Below are 16,005 nucleotides of genomic sequence, written 5' to 3'. Positions count from 1 at the left end.
TTCTTTTTAGACCTTAAACCAGATTGTTTAGACACACACCCACACGCAATATATATATACTGGTCTGACCCATTTCTATTTGTGTCAGAATTTCAGCACAATCAATAAGATTCTTCTCCTCGGTCAGGTTCTCTTTGAGCTTCCAGCTGGGCAGTGTCTCTGGGTAGAGACACAAAGAACCAAACACATCCTCTTAGCAGTCGTCACCTGCAGGAGCACTGACGTCAGTGGGTTCCGCCTCTCTGCAGTTAGATACATTTGAACAAAGAGGTTTTGTTGTCAGTAATTTTCGTGAATGTGTGCAGTATACAGAATTGTGAGTTTGGGGCAGCAGGGAGACACTGAAACTCACCTTCTAAATCCATTTCAGAGCATTTTGGTCAAATAGCTTTCTGGCATGTTGGACAGTAATTGCTCCCAGGGACTTGTTTTACTGTCTGGCTAATCGCTGTCTCATTGCTTCTGGATTATTGACCCTCCGTCCATCTGGCTGCCAGGATCAAGCCCTGAGTCAGCTGGTAAAACCTCTTCTTGAAATGCTTAAAATTAATTGTGGATTTGCAGTGGTTTCATTGTCAAATGTTTGTTTTTAATGTATACTTTGTAATATGATAGTCTGTGGTAATTAAATGAAGTTGAGTAGTCGTGCATGTATGTGTGTGTACATAAATATGTATATGAACATGTAGATTTAGTGTTATGGATTGGATGCTATCTTACATTTGTCACTGTTTCTTCCTGACTTGGAGTGACATGCTTACCAGACTCAGTGGGACTCCCTGACTGCACGCTTAGAGTCCTGCCAGTGGATGCTGCATTTGAGAAGTCTGCAAGGTTTCCACTTATGCAGGCTTCTCACAGATGTCTGCTGAGACTTTGAGATACTCACAGAGTGATTGCCACTAACACTGCTACCTTGTTCTCTCCAAAGATGCCGTGTCATCTGAACACCAGTTACTTATCAGTGTGCGCTATGAATCCTTAGCAGTAATGTGGAAAGTGTTGGTCAGTCACTCACAAGTTATATTGCCCTGCCTTGAAACCATAGCCTAGTGCTAGCGTCTTTCCACGCCCTTCCCAGCAGTTGTACCACGTGGCTCAGAGCTGTTGAAAAGACTCTGCTCACCTCAACACTTTCCTTAAACTGTCCTATGAAGCGCGATTGATAAACTCAGAGACAGAAATTGGGGTTCAGCCTGAAGGTCAGAAAAGCAAAACAGCCAGCCACTGCCTCTTACCTCTACCTTGGTCTGAAAATGGCAATCCTGCCTCCAGGAATCTAAGAATGAGACTGAGAGCGGTCTCCTCCTATTTTATAATCCTCTCTACTTCTAGGATTAAGGGCATGCATCACCACTGCCTGGTTTCTATGGCAAACTAGTGTGGCTACAGGGATTAAAGGTGAGTGTCATTGCTGCCTGGTCTGTAAGGCTGGCCAGGGTGGCAGTTTTACTTTTCTGATCCTCAGGCAAGCTTTATTTATTAAAACACAGATGGAATGCCTCTACAGCCCTACTGGCTTTCGTGTTCTGTGCTACAACCCCGTGTTCTGTGCTAATCCCGGATTTTACCACCATCGTCGTTTCCTCCCTCCCAGTCTCTCAGTCTACAAACACCTGCTCTTTTCCCTGGAATAGCAAACCCGTCTCTAGGAGAGGGCCACACTGACACTGTAGTAGCACAGTATCCCAGCTCGGAAGAATGGCGTGCTCAGTGGTAAAGTTTGAGTAGCAATACAACATTGTGAAACTCAAACTTAGACAAACTGTTCTGACATAATTCACCTAAAAACAGAGCAAAGCTTCCCTGTTATTTGTTTCACAACTCAAGGTATTGTTTTTATCTTGAAAAATATTAGCAAATTAATGGTCAGTATTGATAATACTTCATTCCAGAAGCTGATTTCCCCAAAGCCACTGAAGAAGGACTAGAAAGTTCCTCATTTCCCGTCTTTCAGTTCCCTTCCCTTCCTTATACGCTGTTCCTTATCAGATCTAAGTAAGGCTATATGGCTAATGTGAGGTCTGGCCTTGCTTTCTTTACTGATTTCATAATGTATTGTAACAGCTTAAACATAGAAATTTTTCTTCATTTTTATAAAGGATACAATCATTTACTGATTTTTTTTTTGCTACCCTTTGTCTTAATTTTTTAAATGAAAACTGTTGGATAATTTTGCCAAAATATGTTAATTTTTAAAAATCAGCTATGTATACAATTCATATGACTGGTTTATCATATTTGTGACATCATCAAGGAGAAAGTCAAGCTTATCTAAAGTTATCAAAAATAAACTGAAGAAAATAAGACTCATTCTCCTTGAATCCGCCTAATTAATTGTATTAAACATGGGAAAACAGTCTTATATCAAGACTTATTTGTATAAAAAGTTTCATAAATAATACTTAAGGTGTGTACAATAGCCTAGAGACATACTTAAAATAGTTTTTTAAACTTCATAACTCAATGATAGGAATATAAGAAATATGATTAAAAAAAAACAAAAGGGCATACATTGAATATATATTTCAGTTACCAAGTGGCCAGTAATGTATAAGAAATTAAATATCATTAATCATCCAGAAAATACACATTAAATCAGCAATAATATTTCACTGTATGCCAATTAAAATACTACAGATATTGAAGACATTGAAGAGCTGTCGGCAGGGACACGGCAACGCGACACAGCTGCTTTGTTGTCGTGTTGCAGTTCAGAGCGGCAGTGCAAGGACCCCAGCACCTCAGACCTCAGTCAAACACTCTGCTGTTGAACTACATCCTCATCCAACTTGCCAGTTCAACATACATACCATAGACTCCAGCCACTCAAATGTTAAGGTAATATTCACTATCAAGAGAAGCGAAGCACAGAAAACGTCCTTACAGGACATTGAAGTGACTCGGGAGGGTTGCGTTGCTTGCCATGTGTATCTGATTACCCGAGTTCAGTCCCGGTAACCCATGATAGAAAGAACTGCCTCTGAAAAATTACTCTCTTACCTCCACACATACATTATGACATATATATCATACATATAATAATAAAATTAAAATTCCTTAGAAAAGTTTGTCCATGAATATTATGGTAATTGTATTACACAAAACCAGAAACAGCTTATATCCACTAATGAATAAACAAATGGAAAAAAGTATAGTTATCTATATACTAGAATTCTACCACCACTAAAAGAATACACTAAAACATATAAAGAAACAACGTGATTTCATCTCAAAAGCATCCTTAGTGGAAGAAATCAGATATGCCATTTCTGTCGAATTCTCGACACTGCAGACTGCAGTGGCAGAAAGCAGGTCTGTGGTGGCCAAGATAGGGAGGGAAATTGACTGAAGAGGAGCACAAGGACTTTGTTGGTGACAGTGAAGACACTGCATACCTTGATCATGGTGCTACCCAGCGTGGGAGCTAGCAGGATAATGAGCTAGTAAAGGGAGTCACTGTTTATAAAATGTCTTTCCACCTGTCAGAGCATTTGATCCCCAAAGCTGTAACTTGGTAATAAATTATATCCCCATTTTGAAGTTTGAGTCACCTTTCAGTCCTTTATTTCACTGCTTGATTCCCTTACCACACTAAGTGATTTCTTAGTCTTTGCATCTCTGACAGTGTTTCATGGTGAATACTTATGGTTATATGTAGCTATTTATATACTTTGAAGTTGTATACACAGTGTTGGTCTCTCAGAGGAGGAGGGGGTGGTAACAAATGGAATAGCATGCTATGTTTACCCCCCCCTTAAAAATGCTATAATGTAGTAGAGCATTTTAAAAGAGATACTAACAGTCAGTACTTAAAATTACAGCTTTAAAGTAAGCTTTATTAAGGCCTACCTTGACGTTGTGAATGTTCCCTCTAAATTTCTGGGTCCAAATAAAGCATGTGTGTATAAAATTAAAATGGATTAGGATCCATAGCTTTCTACTAATGGCTTTGATGTTCAAATACAAATACGTTAAGTTCCTACTTCTGACATAAAGGCATAGTATCAGGTAATTTCCTGTCCCTGTTCTCACTGCTCCTGATCCAGGTAAGACTGTTTTATTTATCAAAAGTGAAAGCAAAGAGCTGGTCAGGAAAGGAAACATAAGAAGACACAATCCAGCCACCATCATCTCTCTTCTGTCCTAAAAAGTGAGCAGTTGGGATGTTTCTTTAGTCAGCTCTTGAGGGTGCTTCCCATTGCCTCCTTCAGCCTCAGCAGTGTTGGGGGAGCCTTGCAGCTGTGTGATTCAGGAGAGGCTGACAGCAGCACGCCCAGCATTCCCTCACTAAACTTTACTTCAGTGATCTTAGTGCATGCAAAGCATAGCTTGCAAACAGAGGCAAAGGCATTGCTGCAAGAGCTGGGCAGGCTAGAAATTGTTTTTTGTCTTCTTTACGATGAGAGTAAACATCATTAAGGCTTTGGGAGGTGGGACACAAGTTTGTCCTGTTGCCTTATTGGAGACAGAGAATTAAATGCATGTGGTTTGTGCAGGCTCAACGTTTCTTCTGAAAAAATAGGTCTTTTCTTTTCGTCATGATCTTCTGATAATCCAGAACTTCCCCTTTACATGATATAAGTCCCTGGAGTTACTCAATATACTTCCAAACATACGTTTAGATAAATGGATCTTTTAGTCTTCAAGCTCTTCACCTCTGTCTCGTTGATTTTTTAATTCTGTATTTTTTAAATTAATATTTATGGTTGGAGGTATAGCTTAGTGGAAAAGAGCTCACCTGTCATGTACAAGGCCCTGAATTTGATCCTCAGCACCACCAAATAAATCAATAATATACAGATTTTAACCTAAGGCAGTTATCCTAGGCAGTGGACCTAAGGATCTTGAAATTTGTTATCCTGTTTTAAGTAGTTGTTCATGTAAATGTTTGGTCAACCCTTATTAATATTCCTGTTTTCCCTAATTTGTTATAAAAGGTATAAGTTTGATACAATAATGCACTGCATTTTTATCTTAAATCACAAAGATATCTTTATATTTAAACCTAAATGTCAGTGTGAATTTGTAAGATTTTATTTTTATATCAATACATGCACTTTATAATGTATGTGATATATGTCTGTGTTTATTATTGCTATATTTGACTATGCTTATATACACCAAGATTTATATTAAGGCATTAGAAAAACAGGCATAGTCACTCATGGATATTAGTTATATATAAAGGTTATTGAGGATGCAAAGATATAAAAGATAGAGGAACCTAGTAATTGCCTTTAAGATCAGAGCACAAAGCATTAGTTTGGATTTTACAAGGCCAGCCAGCAACAAAAGAGCAGTAATTTATGAGCTCAGCGTAAAAGAATAGCATAATTGCATTAAAAATTAATGCTAATGAACACTAAAATGGGGAAGGTGGTTATGATGAAAGTTTGTATTCATCTTCCCTGGTTTGAATGATGGCTAGTGGCTTGATTAATGGCTTAATTTCTATCAATTAGCGGGGAAAAGTCTCCTGTGAGACAAGGGTAAATTGAGCATTGAATTACATATCTTGCTTTTGTGTGCTAAGAAAAAAGAGCTGCGTATCTCTGATATTAGCCACAGTGACAAATGTGGTGTGCCCCGAGATGTCTGCACCAGCTCTCCTGACAGGCGAGCTGTGTGTGGTTATAGGTGTTGGAGATGCCTGGCAGACAGCATTCATTCTGAGTTCCTTAGAAACATTCATCCTTCCATCTACAGAATTTTAATTAGAGTCAATAACAATTCTGGAATTAAAATGGACAGCAGACAGTACCTGCAGGTTCCTTATTCTGATCTGCTAATCTGGGTTCTTCAAGTTACATGCCTTTCTTCTACCTCGTTAAAATAGAAAACTCCAACAGCCTTGCTTCTACTGGAATGATTATTTCTTATCATTGCATTAAAGGAGACTTGACTCCCAGATTTACCACATCTTGAACAAGCATAAACTAATGGTCTTTATACTTGGACTGCATAGCAGCCAGATTCATGGAAATTGCGATTGTTTCTCTAATAGCGCTTGTTGCACAGTAAATAAAGAACTCTGATGTGAAAATTTTTCCTGCTTGGGTTATTTGTAGTCTCAAGTGGGAAATGCTAGGCTTTCAGAAACTGTTTCTTGTTGTTCATTATAAAGATTTTAAGAATGTGACATAATAATTCTTTCAAAAATGTTAAGTGTAGAGGATTCTGAAAATAAATTTTTATAATCCATGTGAAGATAATGCCAGACGAGCAAGACCATGTGTACATCTCTTCTACAGGTAGAGCTGTGCTACATTTTGCTACATGCATGAGCATTCAGAATGCAGAATAAGCACAATCCAAGTATATTTGTTATTCTTAGTAAATGCATGGAGTAAGGGGGAAATATATTCCTTGGTGTAAGAACGGTAAATGTTTCATTTTAGAAACAGTGACTAAATAACAGGTCAGGGATTGGATCTCAGTTCTATCACCACCTAGCCACATGACCTTGGTTGAGTTACTGATGGCCCTCAGCTTCTCATTTTGCAGTGAGAATGGTAATGTTATCCCACCAGTTATACGTAAATGTGTGAAGTAGTTAGTCCAAAGTGCCTTAAACCTAACCGTCTGTTGCTGCCAGAATACTACATATGACCATTTAAATGAAAACTAGCCTCCATCATGTCTCCCACCAGAAAGACGTCACAAATAATAACCGGAGCAAAGGTTTTTATGCATGAGACCACAGCAGATTTTCTTTAAATAAACATAGATTCAACCACTTGAGGTAGATCATGCCATAGGAAATGGCAAAACCCCTCCATCTGAAAGTATTGGGTGCTAGCAGCTGTGACAATGGAGCGGCCTCCCCATTCACCCCACTGCCCTGGTCCACTGTGTGCACCTTCTTGGAGATGTGCACAGGACAACCCTCTAGTACTCCTATTCTCTGTTCTTTCTCGAAGTCTTTCCTGCCATACCACAGTGCACACCACGGGATGAGTGAACCAAAGCCAGGTAACACCTGATTGGATTCAAAGCAGGTTGACAGCTTCAGCGGCTTTAGTACTATAGCCGAGTGACACAAAGCGTGTCTGTAGTGCTCACTTACCCAGTGAGGTTAGTGATCCACAAACCTTGCACTGAGCACAGGTGTATACTTTTTCATCTCATCCTTCTCTGCTGAAACGCCTGTGTGTCGGGGCATTCCTCCTTCCCCTCCTCTAACATAGCTCCCCTGGCTCCTTCCTGACCCTGCCCTCCTCTATTTTTCTTGATATTATGAGGCACCTTATTTGGTTTTTGTCTCCCTACTTGTCTCTCAGTGAGAGAGACGTTCAGTTTCTAAATCCAGGTGTGCAGAGCAATGGTTGTTGTGTTGAATGTGCTCAAATACTTGAAAGGAAGAAGAGGGGTGGACTCTCTCCCTCTTCCCGTGCCACAAGAGAGCTGAGACCTGCACAGCATGCGCCATCTGTCCAAGGCAACGGCAGCTTGTGAAGTTTAACACAGGCAGTCTAAACCCACACCTCCTAAACTATCTCTGCAGTGAGTGGAGAGAAGGCTCTGTGGTGAAAAGCACTGGCTGCTCTTCAGGAAGACCCGGTTCTACTCCAGCATTCACATGGATGGAGGCAACAGCCTCTGTAACTCCAGTTCCAGGGATCCAGTGCCCTCTTCTGGACTCCATGAACACCACCCATGCATTCATGTGCACAGACATACACGCAGACAAGACACCAATATACAAAGTACTAACACACTTAAAAACATTGAATTTTCTTAAGTTGAAACCTATAGTGTGTCACTTGCCCAAGATTTTATTTTTAATGTTGTTAATGTCCTGAAATTTTCAGTTATCAACAAATGTATACTAATTGTTCTCTAAAGAGCACAGTACTCTCCTCTAAGCTCTGGCAGTGATACAGCTCTGCTGCCAGTCCCGCAGAGACTGTGGTCAGTATAAGGCAGCATATGCCAGGAGAATTATGAAAGAGGCCTCTTTCCCACCAGTGCCAAGAGGCAGCATCCTCACAACATCGGCCTAGACATGGCCTTAGATGACAGAGAGAACACAGAGGCACGGAAACGTCCCAGGTAGGAGGAGCTGAGGGAAGGTTTTGTTTTCGTGTAATACAATGCTGATGCCCAAGTCACTTGTAGTTACTATAACATTTAACTGACATCCATTGCTAGTATAGTCATACTGAAATTATTATCTTACTTAACCCACTGTAGTGAGCAGTTTACTATGAGGTGAGCGTGTGCTGGACCCCATCCAAGGACTGCATGTGAAGTCTTGAGGACCCTCTGCCTCCCTGAGGACTCAATGTTCACAGCATCCGCTTCCAGAACTCTTCTAGACAAGGCCTTTTCTACCTTTTCTGATTTTTCAAGTTCCTTATGAACAGAATTTCTGGAGATTTGTTTCCAGGAATATGTTTTATGAACAGTCTTTTAAGATTGGATAGGTTTCTAATATATGCTCTTTAAAAGAAACATTGAAGATATGTTGGTTTGAGTGATAGATAGGTGCATAAAACTATAGTCAATAGTGAAGATGAAAATCCAGTGTGAAGCTTACCAGTTTCCATTCTAAATAGCTACTGTAACTGTATGTGATTTCATTGCATTGTATAGTCTTTGGCACTGGTTGATTCTGTTGTGTGACTTTTTTTGCAACTTTTTATAATAGTTTATATAAAGAAAAAATTGTGTTCATAAGAAATTAGCTTAATAATTTTGAAATTCTAATTTTATTTGCATACAAGTTTTATTTATTAACCAACTTTACTATTCTAGTATGTTTTCTTTTTTATTATTCTTGTAAAGCACTTGAAAATGCTTTATACTACAGAGATTGTTGTTTTATTTAAAACTGTGTGTTTGTGGATGTTGTTTATTCTTGGTTAGTATCTGAGTCAATTTAATCTGAAAATAGGGTAATTCTTTGTATTATTCATAGATTTGTAGCAGTACTGTTAGTATATAAATATTTTTTCCTGGAACAATATCATATCAAATAACTCAATAACCTAGACCAACTGGCCCAAATTTTTTTGTTAACATAAAACGCTTTTTAACTTTGGATAGGTTCATAAAATATTAATAACTGGAAGGAACCAGTTGAAGATGTACTCTTTGCATGTGTTTAAGATATCTTTGAAACACCAGTTGGCCTTATCCCAATATGACATCTTGGGCAATAGTGCCATCTGCTGTTCCCAGCCTGGTACTACTATTATAGGAGACCCCACCCCATCCTATTTTATGTTTACTATTGAAAATTTAAATATAAACTAAAGTTTTGTATTTTCAAATGAAGTGAACATTTTTCATTAGATTTCATCTTCTTTATTTCACAGTTTAAATTTGTATATAATAATTGGTGACATTCTAAACGAAAACTTTTTAAGTGCTATTATAACATGAAATCATCAATAACTTCAAATATGGGAGCTTTTTTTAAAATAAAATTAACAGTAAGAACATTGCATTTTGTGGGAGTTGAGACAGGGTTTCTCTGTGTAATAATACTGACAATGCTGGAGCTCACTCTGTAGAGCAGGCTGACCTTGAACTCACAGACATCTACCTGCCTCTGCTTCCCAAATGCTGTGATTAAAGGCATGCACCACCACTGCCCAGCCAAAATTACTATTTACAAAATTAGTTAATACTGATATTTTTGTCTCAAAATGACTTTCTGATTCGTGTGTGTGTGTGTGTGTGTGTGTGTGTGTGTGTGTGTTTACCACACATCTTTTCCATGGCATCGGATCAACAAGGAATCCATTGTATTTACCAATGACATCCTTGTAGAAGTCACTAAGTGCTAATGGTGTGTTTCCTTCCTGTTCCCCATGTTAAGGTTTTTAAGCATATTTTAATTGTGTTCTTGTAATAACTCTTTTCCTTCGTGCTGGCACTGGGCTTCAGGGAGGGTTGAGCTCTGTTCCTGCGCTATAGCTGCGGGCCTTCCTCTCCCAGCCTTATTTTTGGGTTTTAGTCGGGGCCTCGCTGTCACTCACGCTGGTCTCGCACTCACTCCACAGCCCAGTCAGGTCTTGAACTCACAGTGCTCCTGCCTCATCTCCCGAGTGGCTAGGGTTACAGGTCTGCACCGTGACGTGAGCTTTCCAAGGGTTTTTGCTTTTCTTTCTTTTTTTTTTTTTTTTTAGCTGATAAGATGCATTACAGGCATCATGTAGACATGCAAGAAGTAACTGATTAAGTCATATTTTCTTAATCTTAAGTTGATGAAGAGCCTGTTTTGAATGGCGTGTAACAAAGAATCTGGAGCCCTCATGGCGTGGAATATGTCGTTGGTGTTCCGTTCTGCTCCTAAAACTCCCAGGTTAAACTCAAGACTTACATTTACCGAAAGTGATACTAGAATTTTGAATATGGGGCAATTTAAAAGATTTTATGGTTATTGTTTTCAGATAATATAGAGCTGAGCTATTATTATAAAGCAGAAATTTTGCATCCCCCATGCATCTTCCAATTTTTAATTTAAGTATCATTGTTGCTGAGTTTGGGCGCAGCATTGAAAGATGAAAGCTGTGTAGTTAGCTTTCACATTGTAAACCAGGCAAGCTGGCTTTCTCCCTCTGCCCTGTCACCTTGTTAGTCCCGAGGTGATTTTCTCCTTAAAGGACAAGGATAATGTTCCATTTTCTCTAATCTTTCTTCTCTCTTTTGTAATTTCTACAGTGCTATTTTAATAAGCACACTGGCCCTTTGGCTGGGTTCTGTGATACCACATTTATTTGTATTATGCACTGGTTGTATTTTCAAATTTAAAGCTACAAACACTGCAAGCTTTAGAGATCAGTCCTGTTTCTCAAGTCACCTCTGACATTTAATACTAATGATGTGCTTTGCAAATCCAAATGAGAGAATATGTTAGACAGAGAAAAGAAATCCAAGAGAGCCAGCAGCTGATACATAGGAGACATCACCCTGAAGTCAGAAATAAGGGCTTCTTATTGAGAATTTGTGATAGTAAATAATCCTGGTAAATTCTGGTTTCAAAAAAAAAATGTTGTTTTCAAGGAGACATTAAAGTTGGTACCCATTTTTTTCTTGTTATTTTTCTCTGCCATAGCATTCCTCCCATGCATAGAATCTTAAAAATTACACATTAGTACGGGATGCATGAATATTAATACATTAGCTAGACAAAGACTCTCTCATTTCATATGCTCAGTACATCACATAATTAAAATCTTGAGACCCTTTTATACTAAAGCAAAGGGAGCTATTTCCTGTTCTGTAACACTTTGACAGTGTGTGAATTTACACAGGAAAATGTGTTCTTCCAAAAATGGGGAAGTTGGCTGCAGATGCTGTTGGTTCCAAGCATTCCACACACAGCTTCTCAGAGAAGACTGGGCTGAGAAGGGGGGGGGGGGGGAGGTTCCCCTTGAGTAAACAAATGCTTGCACGGGACAACACAGGTTTAATCTGCGATTGGCCAAGAGTTGAAACAAAAGTATTTAAGACCGTATCAGTTTTTTTGGACTTTTCCTTTTGTGTTCATTCTGTTTCCATCTGTAACAGCATCTGAGCGTTCAGGCCAGGGATGCTGGAATGCAGAAGCGGCTTTCACAGATCCTCTAACTAAGCCCCACACCTATCCATAAAGTCTGAGTGTGCATCGCTTCTGGTGCAGCGTGTGGTGCTAGCACTGCTGAGAGAACGTGTGCGCAGCAGGCGTGTAACCCTTTGTCTAGCTAACACGGGGAACACAAGTCCGTACAGTGACACCTGAGACTGGCTTCTCACTAAATGCTAACTGTGAAAGAAAGAGCATTCATAAAAACATCACCATCAAGCTATAAAATAGGTAACTGTCCATCTGTAAACTAGGGTAGAGAAAGCTCTAAGCTGTCGTGACCTGGACTGAAGACTTGGGGAGTCAAGGGGAATGTAGTGTACTAGTGTTGCTCAGTAGGAAGATATATAAATGCTTATAGTTTTATAAATGATGCAGTCAAAATCCGAACCTAATAAAAATAATTATCTTCGGAATAGAGGATGAACTCAGAGCCAGGGGTAGGTAAAGCAGTCTAAGTTTTAAAGTTTAGCCTAGAACATCATCACAGTATGAAACAGATGTTAGTCATAAAACAAGACCTAAACATCAAAAATAAGCTTAAGAAACTGAATAGCCCTATCAAATTAGTAGCTTAATGAAATAGAGAATTATTTCAACTGTCTGTAGAGCAGTGGTTCTCCACCTACCTAAAGGCTGTGACCCCAACCATAAAATTATTTCATGCTACTTCATAACTGTAATTGTGCTACTGTTATGAATAATAATGTAAGTATCTGATAAACAGGATATGTGTTATGCAATCCAAGGGGCTGAAGATGCATTAATACCCCTTGTGATTTATAGTAATTTTTGCCATTCTACTTTTTTAGTTTAATGCGTACCTCATAGAAAAGTGAGTACTTTTGACAGTATTGTTAACGCTGAAGACTTTTAGCATATGAGAAGATATGTGACTATAAAATTACCTAGAAGCCGGGCGGTGGTGGCGCACGCCTTTAATCCCAGCACTCGGGAGGCAGAGGCAGGCGGATCTCTGAGTTCGAGGCCAGCCTGGTCTACAAGAGCAAGTTCCAGGAGAGGCTCTAGAAACTACAGGGAAACCCTGTCTCAAAAAACCAAAAAAAAAAAAAAAAAAAAAAAAATTACCTAGAGCCATAACTGCTAATTGAATTGATAGTAGTCAACATGGACTCATATTAAAATTTCTCTCCTAAGTAAGATTTCTTTTTTTCTCTGCACATTAAAAAGGTTGAAAAGCCATGGCAGTTCAGCAATGGCGAGCATGCCCAGTGCCTAGGTCACTGACTCTGCTGTCTTCCCCCACTAGGAGTCTGGGATTTTAGAGAAGTGGGTAGTTTCACCGGGGACAGGAACTGTACAAGTTAATCCTCCAACATCTTGGCGTGCTTTCACTTCTAGGAATCACACCATAGAACAAGCTACCCAGAGTTGAAGAAATTTGATCATCAAAATAAGAAGGCACTTGCCATGAATTAAAACTAAAACTATGAACATATTCTTGTGAGCTGATAATGGCACCTTTGATCACCTTTAGACCAAAAATACTAAATAAATAAATACTAAATAAATAAAATACTAAATAAAGAAATGAAATCAGGCTAGTGAGATGCCTCAGTAGATATAAGTGCTTACCACACAAACCTGGTGATCCAAGTTCAATCTCTGAATCCCACAGAGGAAGAAGAGAACCAGGTGTAGGAGGAAGGCCCACTTGTTCGTCCTGGCTGCCCTGCTAGCTTAGCCCTGAAATAACCACACAGAAACTTTATAATTAAATCACTGCTTGGCCCATTAGCTCTAACTTCTTATTGGCTAACTCTTACATATTAATTTAGCCCATTTCTATTAATCTGTGCATCACCATGAGGTCGTGGCCTACCAGCAAAGTCTCAGCATGTCTATCTCCAGTGGCAGGTCCATGGCGTCTCCTGACTCTGCTTTCTTCCTCCCAGATTTCAGTTCCGTCTTCTCCACCTACCTAAGTTCTGCCCTATTAGGCCAAGACAGTTTCCTTATTCATTAACCAATACAAGAAACACACAGAGGGAACTCCCATCAACCAGCTGTCTTCTGGCCTCCTCATGTGCCATAGTACACATGTGTGTTCCTGCACTCACATTCCGAATTTTAGAGAGGAACTATTTTTGTTTTCCCACAATACAGGCTGTATTTCAGTCAACACTGGCTAAATGAGAGAAGTGTAAAAGAATCAGAACTAATAAATAAGAGAAAATTTACTATTTTATAGCCTCTAATTAAATAATTAGTGTAAGAAGACAAGTGGTCAGAATGCTTCCTGATTTAATGTAAGAAAAATTTCACCGTGCCAATTATAATTTTTGAAGATTTATTTTTTATTTGTGTGTGAGAGAGAGTGCCTGCACGTATAATATGTGCACCACATGCACGTCTGGTGCATGCGGGAGACAAAGAGTACCTCAGACTCTCTGGACTAGAGTTAGAGGCGGTTGTGAGCTGCCAGGTGGGTACTGGGAACTAAACCCAAGACTTTTGCAAGAACAACAATGGGTTCTAGCCCCCAGAGACATCGCTCCAAATATCAAATAATATATTTTTGATCAAAATCAATTGAACTGGAATGGAGTCAGGTCTCTGCTGACCTGCACGCACATTAGGTGAGAGGGGACCATGTCAGACGACATCTTAAGGTTAAAGCCAGCCAGACTGAGATGGCAGAGAACTATGAGACAGTGATTCACTGTCTCCAGTAGACGCCAGGGAGAGGGAGGGGGAGGGGGTGGGCTCTGTGGGAGGAGACCAACAGTCCCGACCACCAAGAAGTGTGATGTGCGTCCTTGTTTAGATGCTGTGCAAACAAGCCTACTGTAGAGAGACGTCTTTTAAACCAGTGAAAACTAGATGTGGAGCCTGCAAATTATATTTCCTTGGTGGTAATTTGAGGCCTGACAAACAGTATTATGATAGCATTATTATTCTTGGGATCAAGTCTTAATCTGTTAGCGATGACCACTAAAATATTTAGGGAAAACAGTACATGGTCTGGAGTTTGTGTTTGTATGATATGCCCTCTTGGATTTGTTTATATAGTCCAGGTCTCCATCCCAGAATATATTAGGAATGAGGCTCAGTGGACCAATAATACAAAGTGTTGGTGATTATAAAAATTGGGTGATGGTTATGGGTAGATATGTTATCCTTTCATTCCTTTTGTGTATTTATTTCCATAATAAAAATGTTGAAGTAGAGGGAAAGGCCGTCTGACAAAGTTATCTTTGATTACCCACAATCACAATAGCAATGCCTCCTCAGTAGGTTTTAGATTGTTGATGAGAGTCTTAGTTTCTAGGCATATTTTAGTTTTGAATTCAAGGCGGAAAGTACTTATTACAGCTTAACTTAATGTCCTTCGTTTCCATCCAGTGAAAAGAAAGTACCGAGCCTAGGTATAACGTTGTGGTCAGGCTTGTCCCAAAGCTCACTCACACTGTTCTTTTTTAGACCAAGCCACACTGGTGGAACAAGTGAAAAGAGTGAAGGAAATTGAAGCCATCGAGAGTGATTCTTTTGTTCAGCAGACATTCAGATCAAGTAAGGAAGGCAAAAAAGTAAGTTTCCACATGGACATGATGAATAAGCCTTTGGCTTCCCACTGAAAAGATGTGTTATTACTGGATTTTACTTAGATGTGGGCACTTCCTCCAATAGGCAGATGAGGGAGGGAGTGAGGGAGGGAGTGCCAGCCACGGTGCTGAGAGGATTCAGTGGAATCAGCCCAAGCCTGCCTAGGGAAAGTGCTGTAGACGTGCCTCTGACACCGCTTCATTTTAAAGACTACCAAATCAACTAAGATATCACCACCTGTGACTCTGCAACTGTAATTAATATCCACTCCATGAATATAGCAAGGTTGTTTGATTTTTTTTCTTTACAAATGTCTGTGTGCACTTTTTGAATTGTTATTCCTAGACAGATATTGGCAAAGGACTTTACATGATAGAGCTATTACTCAAATAGAAGACTCTAGTCTTTGCCCAGATGTGTGTTGTTAATGTGTGCCCAGATGTGTGTCACTAATTCAAAAGAAGTTGTCATTTCTGTTGAATTTTTCACATATTTCACTTGTTAATAAAACTGCTCTTAAGAACTTGCATCCATTAGTAAGAAAAGATGTTTTAAGAAATATATGTCTCCTTTAGTAGCAGTTATGTAGTGAAGTAATGTCTGTAGTTTCCTCCCAAAGTCTTCTACTCCGACCATATTGCACTGCTAAAGCGCAAATGTAGGACTGTGTAACTAGGATTATAGGTGTAACAATCACTATTGCTCTCCTAGAAATACCAGACTTCTAAGTAGTTATGTTTTAAGATGTTACATGTTTTTAATAGGATGAAGTTACTGGTTCGAATTTACATTATTTAATGCTTCAAAAGTTATCCTCCAAAAATATTGTAACGATCTAAATTCTGCCCAAAAGTGCAAGG

The 16,005-nt window shown here is 39.3% G+C and overlaps 1 protein-coding gene across 1 annotated transcript in view; it reads left to right on the top strand.

Moving 5' to 3' along the window:
* Window positions 1–16,005, top strand: part of Rsrc1 (arginine and serine rich coiled-coil 1) — a 288,071-nt gene that overhangs the window by 264,690 nt on the left and 7,376 nt on the right. Inside the window, exon 8 of the mRNA XM_038348299.2 lies at window positions 15,023–15,129. Coding sequence (XP_038204227.1) covers window positions 15,023–15,129 — 107 coding nt within the window. The remainder of the gene's footprint in view (window positions 1–15,022; window positions 15,130–16,005) is intronic.

This window comes from Arvicola amphibius, chromosome 11 (genome assembly GCF_903992535.2).
Source record: "Arvicola amphibius chromosome 11, mArvAmp1.2, whole genome shotgun sequence".
Taxonomy (NCBI): domain Eukaryota; kingdom Metazoa; phylum Chordata; class Mammalia; order Rodentia; family Cricetidae; genus Arvicola; species Arvicola amphibius.
Note: the sequence above shows the minus strand (reverse complement) of the source record. Positions and strands in the feature narration are given on the sequence as shown.